This window comes from Taeniopygia guttata, chromosome 1A (genome assembly GCF_048771995.1).
Source record: "Taeniopygia guttata chromosome 1A, bTaeGut7.mat, whole genome shotgun sequence".
Classification (NCBI taxonomy): Eukaryota; Metazoa; Chordata; class Aves; order Passeriformes; family Estrildidae; genus Taeniopygia; species Taeniopygia guttata.
Window position 1 is genome coordinate 60809163 of NC_133025.1, and position 23333 is coordinate 60832495.

Here is a 23333-nt window from a genome sequence, read left to right on the forward strand (position 1 = left end):
GGATGCTATGATTGAGTTCATTGGCATCCATAGTACCTAAAATGTCCTTGGCAGCTTGAGGGACAGGAAATGAGGTTGTGCAGAGCAGTGCTAGGTGTCACAATAAGGCAGAGATCAGTCATCCTCCCTTCCATGTATATGATTCTTGTAAAGGAACAAAGAAACAAGGGTGCAGATTAACTGCTATGAACTATTTTGTATTTGTTTCATTTCTACAATAAAGAACTATATCCTCTGTAACTCATTCATTAGGTTTCTTTTATAAGTTTTACTCTTTATTAAGCAGTTCTATACTAAAGCAGCAGAATGAGCTGAATGAATCCATCCTATCATAGCTCTGAAAGTGGGGGTGGAAAATATCTAAAGAAGAAGAAACAAGTATGAATTCTGTCTGGATGATAAAAGTGAGGTATTTAGAAGGCAAGTCTAACAAGGTAATGTGAGTATGGAAGAATTTTCACTTTTTCCATCTGATACCTTCATTCATCACCTACCAGCCAAAACCTCCACCCCTTGCTCAGCCTGAGAACCACCTCCTTCCTTCCAATGTATTTAATAAAAACATACAATGCATCTTTGTGAAGGAGATGGAACACAACACAAGCCAGAGGACTGCCCCACATGTATGACATGAATTTTTGACAGCTCTTCCCCCTACACAGAAGAAAAAAAGAATGGAAGTGCACATCCATCACAGGCTCCTGGCAGAACCAACATGGAGTGAGCTCATCCCTTGGTGTCCCAAGTACAGCACTTTTGTTTGTTGTTCTCTCCTGTTCAAGAGCTAGTGCAACTCGGCACATGAAGGGACCCAACATGGGCCAGTCCAAAGGGAATGTTTTATCTTAAGAATACCAACTCATCCAGCTTTGCAAAACATGGAAATGGGCATCAAGCCTGGCAAGAAAAGTGTACTGATCACTTGACTTGTTACACAAACCCCGCAATCTATCCTTTTTACATTGCTTTTGATTGAATACAGACAGCAAACTCTGTGTAAATCCAGTAAGGGATACAAAATCAGACCTATATTGTGAGATACAAGTCTGAAGAGAGGTGGGAACTCAGTTCTAGGTCTGAGCTGTGCACCACTTTGAACAATTAACTCATCTCAGAACTCCTGTCTGTGAAATGACAGCAGCTGTTTGTCCCGTCCTCACAAGCATGTGTTTATGTATAAAAACTGCTTTACAAATGGCAAGTGCATGTATTTGAACCAATTTAAATATATTAAATAAACTGAAGGTGCAGACAGGATATGATACAACTGGCATTTCTGAAGTTTTAATGGCACTTAAGTAACGTACCATGATATCACACACTAGAATCTAAGTATCTTCTAAGACAGCATAAGGCAATAATATTTTCAGGCAGGTTATAGCCACTTAATACCCAACTTCCACTGAAAACATTAGGCCTGCATGCTTAATTGCTCCAGGGGCTTTTGAAAATCCCAGCAAAAAAGACAATAAGCTGTAAATCAACTCTATCAAAATGAAAGCAACCCCTCCCCTCCACTATCTTCAGGTATTCCACAAAAATGTATTTCACTTCCAGAAACACATATTCCAGAAACCAGAGACACAGCTAAGCAAGAGTGATTAATAGTGTTAATAATATTTTTCAGACATGTTAAAAGCTTTGATTACATAATATTAATATGAATGAGGAAGTGGAAAATTATTCCCATATATACCCATCCAGAGAATCATATTACTAGAATTTGTCAGACAAAGACACTTTGGAAGTGTTCTTCTTGCTGAAACTAAGATAGCCTAACAAATCCTGGAGGAAAGTCACATCTTTATATCACTCAAAAAACCCCAAAAAAACCCCAACTATTTAAAGCTTGATGCTGTTTCCTCTTTTTCCCCACTGTGGAAACAAAACTGGTTTTCTATACAGGAATTACAAGATAAAGGTTTTCAAGTAATTTGATAAAGGCAGACCTCCATTTTTAAAGCGACATGAAAAAGGGAGAAAAAACATTGGACTAATTCAAAGATTTAAAACTATGTTCATGCAACAAATCATATCCATTTCCCTTCAAAGTGAAGTTGAAATTTAGTTTGAGACTTTTTAAAGAAAGTGCAAAAGTGAAAAGAACAAAGGATCAAGGTGTTTGCTTGCATTCTACAGGGCTGAAACAAAAGGCAAGCAGGCAAGCATTACATTGTTATTAAAAAGTCAGCATAATTGTGATAGTAATTCATAGGCACCAAAAAAAAAAAAGCTTCCTTTACACAATTCTACAATTTACAAGCCAGTTTCTAGACCAACAACACATTTCAGTTACCTCATAGCCAGGCATCTCTTTACACACCAGAGTTCTGCCAGAAAAATGTAAAAGCTCACCTTGTCTTGGTTTTCCTTATTCTTGTAACACAGATTTCCAATCAAACGAATGAGATGAGATTTGAAACCAACAGCTGGATGTGAAATTTCCTCCTGCCCTGTCACAGCATGTGTGGCAGTGAAAATATTTACAGCCTGTTTCCCAGCAAGGTGAGTTAATCTCAGGGTATCTAGAGAAAGCATTTTAATACATTACCATGAGAAAATTAGTCTCACTTGGCACAGAGCTTTATTATTAATTGTTGAGTTAAACGCTAAGCAACATAACTTCTGATATTCAACATCACGTTAAAGAACTTTGAACGTTTATCTCATTGTGTGATTTGGGCTGATATAACCAACCATAAAAGACCATCCCAATGTCAGAAGGCATATTTGAGTACTTTTTACACCCTTACATAGTTCACACATGAAGGCTGAAGGCTGCTGCTATCCATCTCCACCTAAAGAGTTAGAATTTGTAGGCTGTTGAGAATTCCAGCACCATACATATATTGTTAAAACTAACATTTTTAGAAAACTTCCTGTAGTGTGAATTTGTCACAGCAACAGGTTCAACAATCTCAACTGTCTCAGCCTCTCCTCACAGAAGAGCTGCTCTAGTCCTCTCATCAACTTTAAATTTCCTTAACACACATGCACAAAATAAATCCTGTTGTTAGTCATCTTACTGTAAGCCATAAATCTAAGAACCCATTGCCAAAAATAGAGGTTTGGTTGCTTTTTAAGTTTTTCTTTTGTTTTTGTTGGAGGTATTTTCTTTATTTGGTTTTTTATTTGCTTGTTTGGGTTTTTTTACAATAAGAACCCTCTAAACATCTCAAAAAAGTCACCACTAAGAGCTGTTTCAACCTTTTTATTTTTAGATTTTTACCTATTTATCTCAAAAATACACAAATTTTTATAATTTTCTCACAGAAGGGTAGCATACCTCAGTCTCAAAGTGCTAAGATATAAAAAAGCACAAGTCATGTTATGTATCACCCCTCCTTCCTCCCTTGAGCATCTCTAGAATATCTTGGTATAATTTTCTTTATAGTACAGTACTTTATAGTGTACAGCCCTTCCCTTGCTGTTTCTTATCTTCTTTAAAGCTGACCTTTAAAAGTCACTGGACTTGGTCACTAACATTCAAACTGCACTTAAATTTCAGAAATTTGGGAAAGAGAAGGGAACAGGCATGGAGGAGAAGTCCTTTTCCTACTCCTTGAAGAAACTCTTCTATGCATTCAGCCAGTGGAGGAACGCAGGAAGCAGCTGTCACTTGCAACACTTTCCCTAAGAAAATAACATTGCTGATATCTGAATCAAGGGTCTGTTGGGCAACATAAGCCAACAGAAAAAGTAGAGAAGCAGAAAATTTCCAGGAACAAATCAAATATTTGGAAATGCAGATTAACTCCATCTTATTTATTTATCTCACTCAAAGGTCAGAATTATAATTACCACCAGTTATAAAAACATGTTTTCATTCACTGTGCACCAGCAGCTGAGCCTTGTGGCTGTTCACTCACCTACAGCTGTTTCAAGCAAACCAGGGAATGCCTGCAGATGTTCCAGCTGGCTGTTGTTTGAGGTCATTTCACAAAGCACATCGAGAAGACGAATTGTCACCAGTGCTTCCTGGAATGAAAACTGCATTTCTGAAAATGGCTTATGAAGCTTAGCATAAAAACATAAACCCAGAAATGTAAACAGAGGACAGGAACCCTCAGCTCTTCACGTTCTGTGCAGGTCTTCCAAACTGCCAAGAAGAAATTTATATAAAATTATAAAATAACAATACCATATTAGATTGCAATAATTTCTTTTCTACAGTTAGTGTTATATCTGCCTTAAAAATCATGGGGAAACCAAAACAGAGCCATAAGGGATAAAATTTTAACAAAAACACAGTAGCTTCCAAAAGCAGAAATACAGAAAATTACTAGCTGAGAAAATTATTTCTGTATAAATGTTTTCTTTGAGTTTATTCAGTCTGAGTGTTCCACTTTAAAGACACAAACACCGCCTGCAAGACACCAGTTTGTTATCCGCAGGAATTCTGTAAAGTTCTGTGGTCAAACAAACTTTGGCTGTGAGAATTTACATTATTCTTGGGTAAATAGGATTGCAAACAGAGATGCAGCATTTTGGTTAGGTACGAGACAAAATTTCATTTGCATATTATTTATTCAGCAAGAGAACTATTTTTTCTCATGGAATATGTTGGTCCTTCTTATAATGACAATCCAGCACTTAAAGAAAATACCTTAAGAGCACACGACAGAATTTGGAACACCACGTATTGCTCAAAAGCCAGGCTGTGACTGCAAGATGATCCCACTCCAGGAGTGTTACATAAGCTGCAAGCAGCCATGAAAAGACATTGGTCACAGTAACTATTACTGCCTTGTCTGGTCCAGGGAAAAAAAAAAAACTTACTTACCAACAGTGTAGTATTTTGGATCCATATAATGTTATTCAAATCATCAATAATAGTGTTCAGTAATTAGGTAGTACAATCATATTCATTTGTTGCTGCTTGAGAACACTGAGTTGCTATAGGGTTCAGGTACTAAAGCTGTATTTTAATTTTTTGATCCATACAGGTGTAGCAAAGTGCAAGTTTGCCCTAAATAATTCAATAAACTGCTTTCATCAGCACAAAGGCAGACTCTAAATACATCAGCCATTACCTTGTTACAAACTAATAATACCCCAGCTGCATTTCAGACATAGTAACCAGCTTTTTACAATTTTTAAGAGGAACAGATTATTTAAAAACCATAAAAGAACTCCTGAATTATCATGATATTTGAAACCTGCTAAGGTCAAACAAATTGCTCCTTCCCTGATGCTGACTTTCCAAATTGGTTTTTTTTTGCCCTCCACCTGTACAAAAGAAAGGCAGTAAGGGAAAATACTTCCTTTTGAATTTCAAAACCCAAAATAGTTTGACCTCTGACAGACATCTTGATACAGATATAATCTGAAAAGCAAATAGTAAATAACTGAAGACTTTTTAAATAAACATATTTAGAGAAAGATGCAGAAAAGATGTTCCTTATAAAGAGATGAACTAAGTCCAGGGAAGGGTTTTATTTTGCAAGTATGGTTGAAAGTAAGTACAAGCAAACTGATGCTCAAGTCAGGCTTTGAATGGAAAAGATATTTTAAACATTGGTTTAAGCACTGCAAAAGCATATGATTAGCTTCTCATGGGTTTAAGATGCAAGCTACAAGACCTGATGTTCCTTAAGAAAACAAAGCAGTGTCTACACATAACAAATGAAACAGTGGATGGGACACCCAGACAACATTCTGGGAGTAAGGCCAGTCCAAGGACTGTTCCCAAAAGTTTTTAAATGTGGCCTCAGAGTTCTGGAGTCTAAAGCAGCTTACTGCTACAGACATGGCCTGAGCATGGCACTTGGCTTGTGGGCCACAGAAAAGGCCAAGCAAAGCCAAGCTGAGTATCACAGATGTTGCCCAAAGCATTTTTAATGACAGACTCTACATGCACGATCACATTTTTTGCAGTTAAATACAACTCCTACAAAAAACCTAAAAATACTTATACAAATTAGGTGAAATTGGTGCACTTCTTTATAATTACTTGTAAGAAAAGAAACAGCTTTATGAATTTTGACTGGCATTTGTCTTTTCCCACGGCAAGCATACGTTGTGAACGAATGTATACACAGACATGCATGCACACATACTGCCCTACATTTATTAATCTATTCGGACTTATATTTTCTGCTTCTTCAATGAGCCCCATTTTCCCACCCAACAGTGATACTCAACTTACACAACTTGTTTATGTGAGAGAAGAATAAAAAGTCAGTATCAAGCAGGGCAAGTTATGCAGCAATATTCACAATACTGCTGTCCCAGCACCTCCTGGTTGGACAGAGACCTTCTTCTGGTGTGCAAACAAATAGTTTTTTTTCCATGAACCGAAACCACAGAAATTTGTTTGGAAAGTATCCACAGAGGACAAAAAAACAAAAAAGGAAGGCAGGGGAAAAAAAAAGTAGTGATGGAATTGTCTCAATGTATGTCCTCTCACTGCCAAGGTAGTACCTTTTCCAGAAGTAGTCAATTAAGTTATCTGACATAACTTAGACTGAACAGCTGGGTCAGTGGGGGGGGCTGTGTTTCTTGGACAGATAAGAAGAGATTGTGTGCTTGTTGGTTTGTGTTTTGGTTTTTTTTTTTTACACATCCAACTCCCACCTCCCCATAAAGTAATTTATGGTGTTTTTTCACAAAACATCTCAAACCTACTTTTAAAATTCTTGTGCCTATTTAAACAAAAAAAAAACCCAACAAAAAACAACCAAGGAAGTCCAACACTTATCATATAAAAGCGTTTAAGATTTTTTTTACTTTGACAGTAAATTATTTATGACACTTCTTCTCTAGAGTTTCTAGAAGTGAAACCATTGCATATTAGTTTTTCATTAACAATGAAATTATTCTGACTAAATGTATATTACTGCTTCCCATCTATGAACAGAAAAAATATTTTTGTTTTGGTTCATATTTGAATCATAGGGTCAACATAGAATCATAAAATATTCTGAACTGAAATGTAGCCACAAGGGAGCCATCAAAATCCATCAAGTCCAGCTCTTAGGTGAATGGTCCGTACAGAGGTCAAACCCACAACTTTGGTGTTATCAGCACCATGCTCACCAACTGAGCTCATCTCAGCTCATGGTCTGAGTTGGGAGGGACCTTAAAGCCCATCCTGTTCCACCCCATGCCATGGGCAGGGACACCTTCCACAGCCCAGGTGGCTCCAAGCCCCGCCCAGCCTGGCCTTGGGCACTGCCAGGGATGGGGCAGCCACAGCTTCTCTGGGCAACCTGTGCCATGGCCTCAGCACCCTCACAGAGAAGGATTTCTTCCTAATATCTAATCTGTCTTTACTCTCCATCAGTGTGAAGCCATTCCCCCTTGTGCTGTCACTACATTCATTCTAAATTTGAATGAATTACAACTGACAACTCAAATAAATTATAGAAGTGATCTTTGGTAAGATAATAAAATATCCAAATATGTGATAACTTGAACATTTTTAAGATTTTGAAGTATTTAACAATGGGGTAGACTTATTTTAATATACCATATCCTTTGCCATCCTCAAATTAAAAGCAGAAGTTGGCTACTGTCCTACAGACTCTACTGTGTGCTCTGCCACTGCTTTCCCAAGGTAAACTGGAAAAGATAAGTTATGTGTGTCCCCCTGGGCAACAGTGGCAGTAAGGATATATCACATCAAATTCTAGTACTTAAATGGTTGTAAGTCATACCTCATCTTCCACGTCTGCTGCAGCAGTGAACTTGAGCACAGCCCCACACTGCTCTTGGAAACAGTCTGCAAGGAAGTTAGCATGTCTCACAAACACATTCATTTCTTCACTGCTAACTGAGTTCTTGTCACTTACTTTCACCATCATCAGCTCTAACAAAGTAACTCTGGAGACAGAAAACAATTTGTTCGTCAGATTCACTGAGCCACAGACAATTATCAGTAGAATAAGCAGTAGTTAAAATGATAAAAACAATTGTCATGCCAGTAATAGAGAGGATTGTTAAAAATTAACAAGCTTCATGCATACTGGCAATCAGTTTCTGTCTGCTGTGCTTTTTTCTTTACAGGATTAATTTAATTCATCACTTAATTAATGCAATCTGGCCAGACAGTCAATATTTTTCTCAAGTCTATTTAAATTTTTATTTTCTTATGTCCTAACAAAACATTACTGAGATTGCATATTCCTAATACCTAAAATATCCAGCAAACCAGCTCTTACAAGCTGTTAAGCGTAGCAAAATAAGCACAGATTATTTGATAGTTTCTATTTCAAAAATACAGGTTTTCCAGCCGTTGCCTTGCTCACAGTCCTTCACTAACTCTTCCCCACAACCCCAAGCCAATTCTGAGACCAAACAGGGAAAATAAAAATTGATATGCACATTCTGTTCTTTACAGTCATTTTATAATTGTTACTAGAGGGACTAAGCAAATCCAAGTTAATCACTCACGTACCAGTCAGAGATACTCAATGTATTAAGCTGGCAAGTAACGAGGTACATAATGAAGCTGCTGTATGAAATCTTCTTGAGTTGGGATTTTAACAGCTTTAATGCTATTTTGTTTCCAATGTCCTTTCATGTTGTCAGGGCAAACTAGAAGCATTTTGTGGAAGCAGGACTTGGACATAGCTGAGGCCCTCCTACAGGTCCCTGCTCCAGTCCAGCACACAGGGACTGGGGAAGTCTCACCATCATTCCCTCAAACCATAGCAACACCGTTTATTGAATGAATTCAAAAGCCAGCTCAGGATTTTCTTTCAGTGAAATATTTGAAATTCAGATAGAACGACTGACATTTAAACATGTGGAATAGCTCAAATGCTTTTTATTTTAAATTTACCAAGCAGGTTGTCAGAAGAGGAAGAGAAATGTCTTTTTCTGTGGAAAAAGTTTGGTCACTGCTTTATTAACCTCCAAGAAGCCACCTCTATTAATCACAAAACAGCTACTTAGTCCTTGCTAAACTGAATTCTCAGTGCCATTAATACAGCTCCTCCCCCTGTGAGCTGGACAGGAGAAAACTTCACAAATGGTTCATGGGTTTAGATAAGGGCCATGAGAGATCACTCAACAAATACTGTGGCAAAACAGTCTCGAAATTAGAGATTTAATTTAAAATCGTTATTAACAAAATCAGAGCAGAATAATGAGAAAACACCTTCCTCCCACTCCCCTCCTTGCCAGCTCTATCTCCCACACCAGTGGTGAAGGGAGACAGGCAATGGGGGTTATGCTCAGCTCATCACCCACTGTTTTTCCTGCTACTGAGGGGAAAGGAGTTGTTCCCCTGCTGCTCCATGGGGTCTCTCCCATGGGGGACAGTTCTCCATTAACTTCTCCAGCATGAGTCCATCTCACAGGCAACAGATTCCTGTGAATTACTGCAGTGTGAGTCCATCCCACAGGCAACACTCCCCATCAAACTGCTGCAGTGTGAATCCCTCCAACGGGGGAAAGTCCCCTTCAGGCTGCTGCAGCGTGGGCCACCCTACCGTGGGTACAGCCTTTCAGGGCCAGGCTGCTCCAGCACGGGCTTTCCACGGGGTCACAGCCTCCTCCCAGGCATCCCCCTGCTCTGGCATGGGTCCCCTCCAGTGGCTGCAGGTGGATCTTTGCATCCCCATGGATGTCCATGGGCTGCAGGGGCACAGCTGCCTCACCGTGGTCGCAGAGGAATCCCAGCTCCTGTGCCTGGAACACCTTCTCCTCCTCCATCTTCACTGACCTTGGTGTCTGCAGAGTTGTTCCTTTCACATACTCTCAACCCCACTCTTCTCTGGCTGCGATTACAACTGTGCAAAAACTTTTTTTTTTTCCTTTCTTCTTAAATATATTATCACAGAGGCTTTACCACCACTTGGAACTACCAGAGACTGGCTCTGCCAGACATGGAGGAAGTTTCTAACAGAAACCACTCCTGTAATCCCCCTGCTACCAAACCTAGGCCATGCAAACCCAAAACAAATACTATCTTCTGCTTGACAGGATTCTAGTCAGCGCTTCTTGCACCAATAATCCAAAAAATAAATGTTTAAAACTGACAAGCAATCCTTTTGTAAACAACCTGGAGAGTCACCGTGCTTCCATAAACCCCATTAAATAGATTAAATGGTTGCAAATGGGTAAATTTTTTTGCACTACTCTTCCCCTTGCAATATGAATGGATGCCTTTTGCAACAACTGCAGTCCTTCTTTAAAACACCACCTGAATGCAATTTCTTTTTAAGTCTCTTTAAGCATTCAAGTCAAACAGTTTTCCTGAGTGTTTTTCCAGGCACAGTCATCCAGGACATGCCCATCTTTCCCTGAATTTCAAGCAAGTCTTGCCATTCAGTCAGTAGTTTCCTGAGAGCACAGTGCTTTGTTCCGGTACAAGTTCTCATACATTCCTTTTTTCTATTGTTTCTCTCAGTTCTCCTTCAAAATGCACCCTAATTTTTTCAAGTTAGTTCTCCCAGACAATGCAATTTTCCCATTTCTTTTAAATGAACTCACAACTGTTCAGCCATTCAAATGACAGCATTTTCTCCAACTTGCTTGCCTGCAGTTAATACAACAAACATGACAACTGCCAGTACCAGCTGAATTTTTGCAACACTCAGTTCAGTATCTCAAATCTAATTCTGAGTATTATATTTACAATTATATTTATGTTAAGAAATAATCATGCCATGCCATCTTCCTTTTCTTTAGGCACTACTGAGGGAGACTTTTTGTAAATCTCCTGCAGTTTTTTTTCCCCCCTAGAGAAATTTAAACCAGTTCTTCCTGAAGCTGACTAAATTGGCATAAACTTAGAACTGCCACTTTAAGGTATCTGCAGTCATCAGTAAAACAAACTTCTGTTTCCTGTAACTTGCAAATAAACAACAAAATTCAAATGCAATTTAAATTTGGAAGCTCATTACTATACAATAAAATGCTGCCTCACTAAGCCTAAAACTAGCAGTGTAAAATTATATTGATTTTCTTAGCATCAAACAATGTTTGCATCAAATGTGCTTTGTTTATAACCTCTTAGCAAGGGCCAGACACTTGGGACATTCTTCCTCTGTGACTTAGGCTTCTCCTTCCTGAAACACTTCCCTGACAGCAATGGTTCCATGAGACAAATTAGGCCCTTCCTCAAAACTTTCACTTCTTTCATCTTCAAATGACACTTGCAAGCATCATATTAAATGAAAACAGCTACTCTAAGTCTGTGAGCATTGCCAGGTACAAAACCATTCCAAGCACTGACAATAGCAGCCTGGCAGCTAAGCATCAGCAAGAAGTGGTGCTGCTTACAGGAATTGAGTGCCCATTTCCTGGCAGGCAATTTCACCAAAGGCTGCATCCTTCACTCAGGACACTTCACCTAGCAACACTAAAATCAAACCTAGAGATTCAAGTACTTGAGCATCTTAAAAACACATGAAGCTATTCAGCTGCACTTTTTCATGCTGTTAACAGAAGCAAAACCCCTTCTTGGAAGAGACAACAACAGATGTGATCATTTTTGACGATTTTTATAATTAAGCCAAGCAAGGCATGAACTTAGTGTGTCCATGCTCAGGGCTATCTTGGATGAATGCACACAAGGCTTTTTTCTAAATACTTCTGCCAAATACCTGCACACACATGCAGAAAAATCTCAAATCTGGCAAAGAATTCAAGAATCTATACTCTTTTACCCCAATGGCCATATCCTTCTACAATAATCCCTTCCAGAGAACCAGCAGGCATTGTCACTACACCATGCACTTCTCCAGGCCAGAATAACACTAAAAACCTGATCACATTAACACAGGATTTATTTCAGGCCATTTGCACACTTAGACATGCAACACATTAAATTTGTTTGGAAATCAAAGAGAAAATTGTCCAGACATCAGAAATTTTATTTTAATTGAAAATTCAAATTGCTAATCCACTTGTACAAGAACTGCCTTGAGGCAGGAGACATGGCCACTGCAATACAAATGCACTGGATTTCAACAGCAGGAAATACTCTGAATAGTGCAAATACTGTGAATAGTGCAAATAACTGTGGTTATATAGCCATGTACAGTCTGGGCATCCCAGGCTACTGCAAGCTTTGGGAGTCACCACTAATGGGCATATTCACAAACCTCCTATTCACAAACCTTCTCAGCACAGCTAATTCCATTTCAGCAAACACATTTAAACTACCTGTATTTAATGTGTGTGACAGGGTACTGTAACTGAGGGCTACCACATATTCACAAGCTCCAGCTGCCTTCCCCAGACACCTCAATACCATTCTTCATTTACAGGACTTGGTCAGCCTCACAGGACATCCAACACAACAATGCTTGAGGTGAAGACTCCTCATCTGATTTTGAAACAAGGAATTCCCTATGCTTTGGGGTTCATCGCTACTTTTTTCTCCAGTTCATGGCAGTCAAAATGTTTTTATCTGAATTGGATTTGTCTCCTCACATATCCTGAAATAATGCTTTCTTAAATACACTAACACTACCTAGGAATATATCAAGGCAGGGTATTCTTCTATAGCTTGGATGCAAAAAGATTATTTCACAGCACTCCCATATGTTTGTCAGGAAATTAAGCAGTGTCTGATTCATAACACACTGTACTGTGATTATGTCTTTGAAAAACTTAATGGAATTGACTGGCAGAACTCTTGGGATTAATAATAAGTCCAGCAGATGTGCTGTAAGTGGTGATCCCCTGTGGTCATCTATGTGATGCCTACACCAAAAGCCTTTGAGGTGAGGAATCCAATGACCATCTGTACTATGCTGAGACCTTTCTAGAAACTTTTCAGTACAACTGAACACCCCAACCAGCCCACACTATCCTCAAAGGCATTATGAAAACATGCAAACTGCCATTCATGATATTCCACAAAAGAATTCAATCTAGCTCATTCACTTAAAACAGTTGCACAGCACTTACCTCCTCGTACACTAAGCACACAGCTCAGATTTGTTCCCACTTGGTCATCCTGAACTATGGAGGAAAACACTATTTCCCTCCTTATCATATCCATCCCATCCCTATTCAGTAATGGCATTTTATTTACAGTTCAAACCTATTGCATATTCTTTGTCTGATTTCCTTTCAGTTTTCTAATACTCTCCAAACAGCATCTGAACCCTGACCTGTGGTAACACTGGAAACAACACAAAACACAGAAAAAAACACAAAGGCACTGTTTCATTTAGTGCTTTGTCTTTCACCTGCAAAAACTAGAGTGGAACTTGCAGCTTCCCTGGGTGGATGCAGAACAACATAGGCACATTAGACACATAAATGAGACCACAAAATCCTCAAGCAGTTGGTGGAGCAGCGTTTCCCAAATTTGATTGTCTTAATAAAATCTCTTTTAATCTTCCTCAATTCTCTATTAAAGCAATGAGCACTTTTCAATTATAGCAGTGGTCATTTCCCATCAATTCAGCACACATTTACTCAAACACTTAAAGGAAGCTGTCAATGCTTTTTCAAGGTGAAGGTTTGTTGAGGCTTTTCAACAGTGGAAACATTAAGGACTAAGTAATGACAGGCATCTGCTCATCTATGTTTTGTAGGTTCTGCTAACCAGTATGAGACACACTTCCAACTTTCTTAAAGCCTTTCTCTTAATTTCTGGACATAACAGCAGAAGTATGAAGAGCTGAGGACATTTCTAATCGAGCTGTAAAACTCTGCAGGGTGTGGTGCATGAAATCCTGTCCTTTTTTGTGTGTGAAGGATTTCTTTACCGAGTAATGGCGCCAACCTGGATTCAGCAACCCTACATAAATCACTGCCAGTTGTGGCTAAGCTGTAATGTTAACCAACCAATTTAAAACCATTACTGACATAGAAACATGTATTTAGAGATTTTGTGCCAACTATGAAACCACACAGTTTTTCAATCATGTGAACAGGATACTCTATATGGAATGCTAAATACTAAAAGCCACACTGGTTTTGGGGTTACCTTTCTTGATTGCTCAGTTTGGCATAGAGGGCTTTTACCAGCTCTGGACATTTCAGCAAATGTTCTGTAACAATCAGGAACCTAAGGGAAAAGAAAAAGAAAGTCTTATTGGAGCTATAGAAGCAGTATCGACATTTACTCCAAATGGTGCTGGTTAGTTTTACTTGCAGATTAATGTGTGTTATGCTTTTGGTCCTGCTCACTAATAGATACAAATTGGCATAAAATAATTGCACGTTGTCCTGCAGTTTTTTCCCTAGCATAGCAATGACCCTTTCTCATCAGTTCAGCACACATTTACTCACATGCTTGAAGGAAAGCTGGCTGGAATCTTAGACCAGCTATATACACCACAATTCAAACAATGAAACACTCATCCAATGGTTTATGCATCTAAGCAAAAAGACAAAGTTCAAGCTTGAAAATTATTATTCCATTCATCACAACACTGTCTGTAAGACCAAAGAGTCAAAAAAGTGCCCAAATAATATATTGATTTTTTGTTAAAAAAGGAAATCTAACAAAGCATCAAAGCAAATAGGAACTTCTTTGTCAGCTGCAAAGCAGCAGAGTACTTTTCTCAACTTCAAAAACATATCCTCCTTGTGTAACAGATACCTAAGCTGAGAACCAATTCCAAGTCCTTGCTTTACAAGGCAAGTGGATATAGAATCACAGAGTCTCATATTCTGGAAGGGACCCACAAAGACCATCGAGTTCAACTCCTGGCCCTGCACAAGACACCCCCAACTTTAACACAAGGATCTTGCCAGTCAAAATACAGTGAAGTATATTCTGTAATCAATTATCACTGCCTTCCCTTTCTCACACCATATTCAGGGCTTCTGTCTGGAATACAAAAAAACCAACAAATGACTCAAAGTTGACAAACGGGCCACTGGTTCCCTCTTTCTCTTCACCAAAATGTTGCAAGGGATTTATGATACTAACCTTCCTCAAAAGAGAGCCTCTTTAAAAAACAACCTATCCAAAAGTGGCAGTGGCTCTTCTTTCTTAATACTTTCTCTGGAAAAGATGGTAAATGTTGGCCTTGTGCTAATACCACTATTTTCACTGTTCACTTTCCCAAGCACCATCCACAGCAGTCCATTGCAGGTGACAGTCATCTAATTCCAACCCAGATTCATAATCTCAGTTATGGGAAAAAGACTAAGTAGGTAAAAGTATTTAGCTCTTCAAATCACATCCTCAGGAGCACTAGCAGTAATATTTATGGTGCATAGGTACACCCAAACTAGATGATCCATTTCTAAAGTAGCTTGTCTAGCCTACAATACTTAAAAAAGTTATGTCTCAGAGCATCCTGTGAGCTGATGAAGTTACAGAGAAAGAACAGCTAAAATAATATTAAAATCAGGCGATTTCAATACTCCCTCCACCTCATCCCTAGTTTTCCCTTAACTGACAGCCTTTATTTTGCATAGCCATAATCTATTACATAGTAATAAAAAGATCACAACGAAGCCTTCCAGCTGCAAGAAAGTATTTTTTGGACAAGTACTCAATGCCAACTGGGCAAATACGAGAATAAGAGGTCCAAAAGATTAGTAATAGAAAATTAATTATATTTGATTAATAGAATTAATCGAAATGCTAATCCTAACTGTGGACTTAGCCAGCATCTGATTTGGTTCTGAAAGCTTGACATTTTTATGAGGGGGAGGAAGAAAAACTATTTTCTATTGCGCTTCTTTTTACTGATATTTGCACATTTATTAATTAAAAAAATATGCAGAGGTGTAAAGAATCATCAACTCAAAATTGGCATGCTGAGGGGTGTAGCATTGATCCAAGAGTTTTTCAAAACAAATTTCAAAAAAACACAAAGAGTAGACCAAAGTCAGCAGCATGAATGTATCCAACTGAGCTGCACAGACTCAGCTATAACACCCAAGCTGAGCCATCAGCAGGGCAGTCAAGGGGAACTCTTCCACATTCCTGAACTAACATCTCACAGCCATCCACAGTTAGACCTTCAGAACCCTCCCAACCAGCTTCATTTTCCATGGATTTAAGTAGAACCACAAAGTTTTGTGTGGAGCTACAGAAGAAAATAGCACAGATCAGTGCTGTGCAGAACATGGCCTAAGAATGTACAAAATTAAGATGACAATGCAGTAGAGTAAATAGTGCATTTGAGGAGATAGCCTAAAGCTCGATTTTTCTATTTTGCAAATGGGGCTATTTAATCTAAAGTTTAATTTTGATGTTTAAGGCTATGTGGAGGAAACCTTCTTGCCTACTTGTCTTATAATTAAAAAGTGATCAATAATTATCACAGAAAAAGATCTGCTTCTACTAGGTTCATGCTCCTGATCACTGCTGCAAAGTGGAAGGCCCATAGTTCAGCTGTTACTTGGGTCAGTGCTCCTGTATTTCCTCGCACACATTTTGCACATTCTGTGGACTAGACCTCTACTGCTTGAGGAGCTTGGAATATTTTAAGACTAAAATTCTGATTCTTACCTTCTGGTTTCATGATGTGATGCAACAACTCAGAAAACAAAAAGCTATGGCTGTCTCATCCCTGGAAGCGTGCAAGGCCAGGCTGGACAGGGCTTGGAACAACCTGGGATAGCGGAAGGTATCCCTGCCCATGGCAGGCAGTGGAAGGAGATGAGCTTTAAGACCCATTTCAATCCAAACCAGTGTGTGATTCTATGAAGTATCTGCTTCTGTATTTAAGTGCTCCTTTTACCTTATCCACTTTCTGCACTACTATATCATGAAGACAGAGCATGAGCATCAATACTGAGAGATAACAGAAGAACTAATAGTGGAGTAAAGCACTTCCAACTCCTTCACCATGCCTAGCAATTTTGGAGGTAGCTAAGCAAGGATGTACTATCTTTAGTCCCCTCAGCACTCCTGTTTTTCATTTGTGGCACAGGAAAAGAAGAGGAAAAGTAAGATCATCCACGCTTCTGAAATAGAAAAAGATATTCAGTTTTGGGTTACTGACTGAACATGGCATTTCAAATGCACACAAAAGGCTTTGGTAGGAGACTTAAACTCTCTTTGGGGGCCAATAGAAGAACCACGGGAATAAACTGAAGACCACTGTAATTTACTGAAGGAAATAGTGAAAATTAAAGCTGTTATGCAAGCATAACACAGTAAGAAAAGAATAGTGTTAAATATGCCAATCTTCTCAACTCTTTAAAAACTGTTTGGCTAAAATCCTAAAAAAAAATCAAGTGCTTCCATAGTAGATAAATACAGGAGGAGATGTTCAAAGACTTCGTAACAGCACAAGGGCAGTATTGTACCAAACTGAAGTTCCGAAGCAGCCAAGACAAAGTGGTATGAGCTACATTTGCACTCAGTATATTCCAGATGGCCACTAAGCTTGCTCCAATCAAAGCTGGGTGTAAGCAATCAACTTTATCATCAAATGTCATGCTCCATATTAAGTTGATTATATCCCATTAGCAAATTTAGGGAACCATTTCCTCAGTGTCAGAAAAAGAGGAAGACAGCCCCACATGTTTTCCATGTACAAAGAACAAGACATGGCAATTCTCTACTTCATCAGCAACCTTCTTTTTCAATCTCAAAACCAAAAGCATTTTTCATCACCCTACAATAATGCCACTCTATCCAAAATATTTAGTAAGAACCAAATAGCTATCTTTTTACTATAATTTAACAAACAAATGTAATAAATCATCCACATTTTAAATAAAAGTAAAGAAGAAAGTTCAGCTACTTTTGGCCAACCTTCAAGCTCTCATCACCAGCCTTTTTAAATGCTAAAAAAGCATTATGCCTCATGAGGAATTATTTGGAATCAGAACATATTTTAGAAAAAGAGTACTTTATCCCTGCACAAAGAATAGAAGAACACTACCAAAACAATTTAAATAAACAATTACAAGTATAAAGATATTCAATTACGAATTGAATGTGTGCTGTCCTAAAATCACTAGAAAAGAGGTAATTCACCCCATTCCCACACCAGCACAGATTTTCATATGGAAGGCTTGGTCCTAGTATCAAATATCACAATACTCCTCTCCTGTGCTGAACAAAGCACAACAGGCAACATCCTTCCATCTTCCAAAGGCATTCCCCCAGTGAAAGCATCCTCCCTACTGGCCATGATAGCCCCCACCAAGTAAACTCTGAGGTCTAGAAGACTAAATTCAAATTATGTGCAGTATGTCTCTGATTCAGAAGACACTCCCACTGAATTTGACAGCTACATCTGAAAGGCACTAAACAGAGATTAAATCTAACTTATACATAAAATTGAAATAATTTTTTTCTGAAGAGCTACCAAGAAATAAATGGAAGATGATTAGCAATGGCTAATAAGACTTCCTGCTCCCCCCTCTCCACAGTATACACAAGAAGAAAGAGGTGACAGGATAATTAAATGTATGAGGCTGAACTTTGAAAGATTGAGGAAATCTGTGCCCATTCACTCCTACTGCAAATAGAAAGTGGAAGTTACTCAGATCTCTAAAATTAAGGAAACTTTTGCAAGTGTCGGTACTATTTAAAACCACAGCTGAACTTGAAACCTGCAACATAACTTCAACTTTCCTGGAATTAAAATATAATTACTTTCTGCAGAACAGAAGAAGGGAGCGGAGGGCACCCTAAACTGTCCGACAGAAGAAACTGAGTTGCCAGCCCAATGAAAAAAAAAACAAGTTACTTCAACCCCCACACCCCAATTAAGCAGAAAGAGCAGTATTGAAGAGTTCTATCCTTGCCTTTAAATCTGTGCCCACAGGCGAGACTCCTTGCCACAGGAGTACCAGTTTCTGTCCACACATATTTCCATAAGCCAGGACAAAAAACCCAAAGGCAAAAAATTGGGGAGGGGTAGCCCCACATCTAATCTTTACAGTAATCATTGAGCTGTGGTTTCAAAAAGAGAAAGTGGATGTTCAGCAAAACTTACTTCAATGCCAAAGAGCTGACCACACTCCTAATATCATTTTTCTGAAAGCACATTATGTCTCTTATTTTAAAATGGAGGATTTTTGTAATTTGCTCTTCAGGAATCAAAAATACAACCTGTTTTTCCTAACCATATTGGTTGAACTGCCCCATGCACACACTTGGAAAAACTGATAACACAAGCTATACTCTCATCAATAATGGAGCCACCAAGGTATTTCTAAAATAAACAGCTTTCAGAACACACATTGATGTTGGTTAGGATAAATTACAATGTATTTTTTTACTACTTTTTCTTAATTGTTCTTAAAATACACATATTGTTTCACATTCTCATTTCATCTCATGTGGCATTCTCTGTTGGTTTCTCTTCTAAATTACTGTACCTTCTACACTATATGACATACTTCGCTACTGATTAACACAAATTCAAGAGGATGTGAGTGAAGATGTATGTGGAAACACAGAAACAACTTTTGAAAGGCTCCACAACCTTACAGAGCCAAAAGATCTCTGTATGTGTTTAGGAAAAGCTATTACTGGAAAAAAAAAAAAGAAAAAAGACAGAGCATTTCTTTGGAATTGCATGGGAGTTTGTAACAGCAGTTTAGCAGCAATGTAAAAATACATCATCTAATATATGTTAATTAATATTATTTTAATATGCCATTCAGCATCTAACATTAAAAATGGCAAAGACAGCAATATGTAAATAATCCTGGGGCTGTTGAGAAGATCAAGCTTCTAAAAGAGAAAGAAGGATGCATCAGTTATTAAATAATTAGAATATTTATTAAATGTGTGTATTACATTCTCCAGCTGCACAGATTTGAGAGATAGAAGCATTTCTGAGGCTGACAAGTAACCACAAGCTTAATGAAATGAGCCTTCAGACCATCTGAACTGGAGAAACACTATCACAGAAGAACTGAACACAAAATTTGACCAGGGCATTCCTTAGAAAACTGACTTCCTCCTTTACTATTTATTAGCTCACAGCATGCCACAAAAATACTTAACAGAATGTGTATCACACAAGAAACACCCTTAAATGTGCATCACAGCACTGCTACCTCTAATTCTTTCAAGTTCTAAAGCAACTTTTTGCTATGTTGTCAATGTACAAAACTTTTAAAACTGCATCAACGCTTAGCCTAGAAATTCCACTATGCTGATCAGCAGAACAGCTCTTCTCTGTTTCAAAAACTGCTTAGGAAGTGAATGACTTGGCTTTCCACCACTGATTAGAATCAGAAGCTGCCGAACTGAGATCTTATTTCCCATGACCCAACCCTCTCAAGAAGCAGAGAAAACACCTTATATTTCCTCTTTCCTGAGGAAATCTTAGCCTTCTACCAAAGGCCTTGTGACTCAAGAAGTAGGCAAAGGTGACAGGAAAATTCCAGAACGCTACATCCAACCTTTAAAGACCCTTCCTCTGCTCTAATAGGGAGAGGAGTTTATGGCAGACAGAGGAAGAACTGCAAAAGTTCTGCTACCAATTGCTGCCTCTAAAAAAGCTCTGAGGAACTGCTCAGAACAATCTCAGATCTTCTTGGATACGAAGTGTCTACAGAACTGCTGTGGACAAAACTAAGGACTCGAGTTGTCACTTTTGAAACAGAAGTCTCATTGTCTGACTCTAAACTTACATTTTGCTTTTTGAAAACTACTTATGTCATAAGCAAACTGCCCTTGCCATTAAAAAAGCCCAGCCACAAACAAATTTTGTGTCTTTTTTTTCAGTACAAAAGCAAGCTATAAAATGACATTTACTTTTCATTCAATCATCTCAAGTCTGTGTTGAGATTTTCCATACCGCTTCTAAAACACCAACAATTCTTCCTAATTAAATTTTGAATTTAAACATGACCTTAAAGAGAATGCTACAAAAACCACACAATTAATTATTCTCCCCTTGGAATACACGGTGTAACAATTAGCTGAATGTGCATCCTTGCTATGTAGGGCAGCACATTTATCAAAGGTATAACTGACAACAATATTTAGAAGAATGGCCATTAGTAAAAAATACAAAAGTTCAGAGGGATAAAAACACTGATTAGGTGCTCTTAACGTATGAAATGAAGATTCACAAAAAAAGTCTTCCCTGTTTTGGCATAAATATTACTGGATGTCGCAGAAGAAAATGGCTATATTAAAAAAGGAAGAAAGAAAAAGCCCCCAGGTTTTATGTAGCACTCCCAAGCAATAGACATACAAGTCTTCCTAGCATGACCTGTGAGACCATGATTTGAAAATTCCTCTGAAAACCAGACCATGATTTGAAAATTCCTACGTCCTCAACAAAAAATGGAGTCTTAATTTAGCAACAATCAAAAGAGTCATGAAACTACCATGGAAATTACCTCTATTATAAACTACTGATTTCTAATTAGATCTTCATTTACTGCTTTGCAGTGCCACAAGTTTAGATATTTTAATACAGTGATTTACACCAGAAGAACACCTAATTAAGAGGTGAAAAAAAAAAAAAAATTAACAATACATACGACCACTCAGAATCCAACTGTTCTTTGTAGACTCTCAGGACATGAAGAGCCACAGTCAGGTTTTGAGGATCCAGCAATTCTCTCACTCGCTCTGAATTCAGGCAGGTGAACAGAACCATGCAGCAATAGGTGACAATTTTCTCATCGCTGTATGTCAGACATGTCCTTCAAGAGAAAACAAGGAGTTAAGGGCAAGTTGAAACAAACCCTGGAAAAACAGGCAAGGGGCACTGAGCTTCCTGAGCTGTCCTTTGCTGTCTTTTAGAGAAAACAACTTTGTCATTGCCTAAGAAGGACAAAACTCACCTGCAAGGAAAAATACCCAACTCACAGCTGAAGGTCAAACTTTACAGGAAGCCTACAAAACTGCTAAATTGGAACTGCTTTTATTACTGTAAGGTCTTCTACACTCAGTGCTGACAAGTGGGCTCCAAAAACCCATGGAAAAGGATTACCAAATTGAATCAAAGTGCCTTTGTTACCAGCTTACTACAAAAAACCTGGCTGAACACATCAACAATGCTGTCATGTGTCTGCACAAAATAGTTTATGTAATATTTCCTTACACGTATGTCATCAAATCCCCAGGAAGATATTCTGGCGAGGTTAGGAGGGGGATGGAAGGATTGAAAGAGATGAAGATTAAGGAACTTCTATAGATTACATCTGATCCACCAATACTGACAGATCTGCACAGTAGCAATATGAGAAAAGAAGATGCTGTGCTATTGGAAATGAGTGTAACTACTTGAAAACATGTCTGAACTAAAGCTGATGTTTGAAGCTCATCATTTGAAATAGTTTTCTTCCAGTTAAATTAAATCAATTTACTGATAGTTTAGAACAAGCGGGTTTTTAAAGGTTCTGACTCCTGTGGTTGACTAACAAAAAACATCTACAGGATATGGTCACAACCAGTTCATTCTCACCAAAGTTATTTTTCAGAGTTTCATGGTGCTAGGAAAGGTACAACTACCATGTACAAAAGATTTGAATACAACCACAGAAATGACACTAGAAAAAAATCCGCATCCATGCTTACAAGAAGAGATCTGGGAAAGCACACTTCCAAATGCTATTCTGGGAATCTCCATTTCCTGCTGCAATGTTTCCAAGAAACTGAAGACTACAACGAAGAGCTGAAAAAAACCCAGAAAATATATTAACAAGAATGCAAAGCAACACTAATAAATTTCACAAAAATTACATACTTCAGTATTCCAGATACACACTGTAGAATCCATCTCCAGGAAGCTTTAGGTGCAGTATTTCACATGCACTGTACATGAGTATTTGCATTTTCTCTAATACAAATACTCTTACAAAGTGTTTTCAACTTACACCCAAGACTTGTCTGAGTATTATACACCGGCTACAAGTGATTACAAGAACTAATTGACAGGTTCTTGCTTCTCACATTATATTCAGGTTAGCTGGACAAATCATTATAGATGATTATGATGTGCTCAATACCTTCTTTCCCAGAATTTCTATCCTAGAAAAATGGAAGCCAGCTCTCCAAATAGCTCTGTCTCCATTTTTGACAGTGAATTTAATATGGCCGATTTCTGTTCTTACTCCAAAGGACTTACTTTAGCCTCCTCTCAATATAGATATAAAATACAAGAAGACTTTATTTCACCACACAAGTTAATATCATAGAGCAGTCACCAAAAGGTGTAAAGCCATAAAAGACAACTGCATGAACCCAAAAACTTGACAAAATTAAAAAGCTTATTTTGTCCTTATCAACAGCTCTCAATAGCCTGACCCTTATTAGTAAGTTGGCAAAGAAACATGAAATTACATGTTCAAATTCAGTTTAACACATAGTACAAACAACAGCCTAATGCATATGGAGGCACCTAGTATTGCCAGGTTCTGCAAATCTAAAATTAGGTCTCTTGGAAAGGTGCTGGGCTGCTGTGCCAGCTGGCAGCCAGATTTCCTGAACAGGTCTGGGCATATGTCCTCTTGAGAACAACAACAAA

At 38.3% G+C, this 23333-nt stretch overlaps 1 protein-coding gene across 2 annotated transcripts in view; it reads right to left on the reverse strand.

Annotated features, from left to right (window-relative positions):
* The window catches only part of ATXN10 (ataxin 10), a 77457-nt gene that overhangs the window by 33938 nt on the left and 20186 nt on the right, over positions 1 to 23333 (reverse strand). For both annotated transcript variants that reach the window (XM_002187642.6, XM_030263370.4), the window contains exons 4-9: positions 22385 to 22481; positions 21343 to 21507; positions 13898 to 13978; positions 7659 to 7824; positions 3870 to 3978; positions 2356 to 2525 (exon numbers count right to left, since the gene is read on the reverse strand). In XM_002187642.6, coding sequence (XP_002187678.6) covers positions 2356 to 2525; positions 3870 to 3978; positions 7659 to 7824; positions 13898 to 13978; positions 21343 to 21507; positions 22385 to 22481 — 788 coding nt within the window. The remainder of the gene's footprint in view (positions 1 to 2355; positions 2526 to 3869; positions 3979 to 7658; positions 7825 to 13897; positions 13979 to 21342; positions 21508 to 22384; positions 22482 to 23333) is intronic.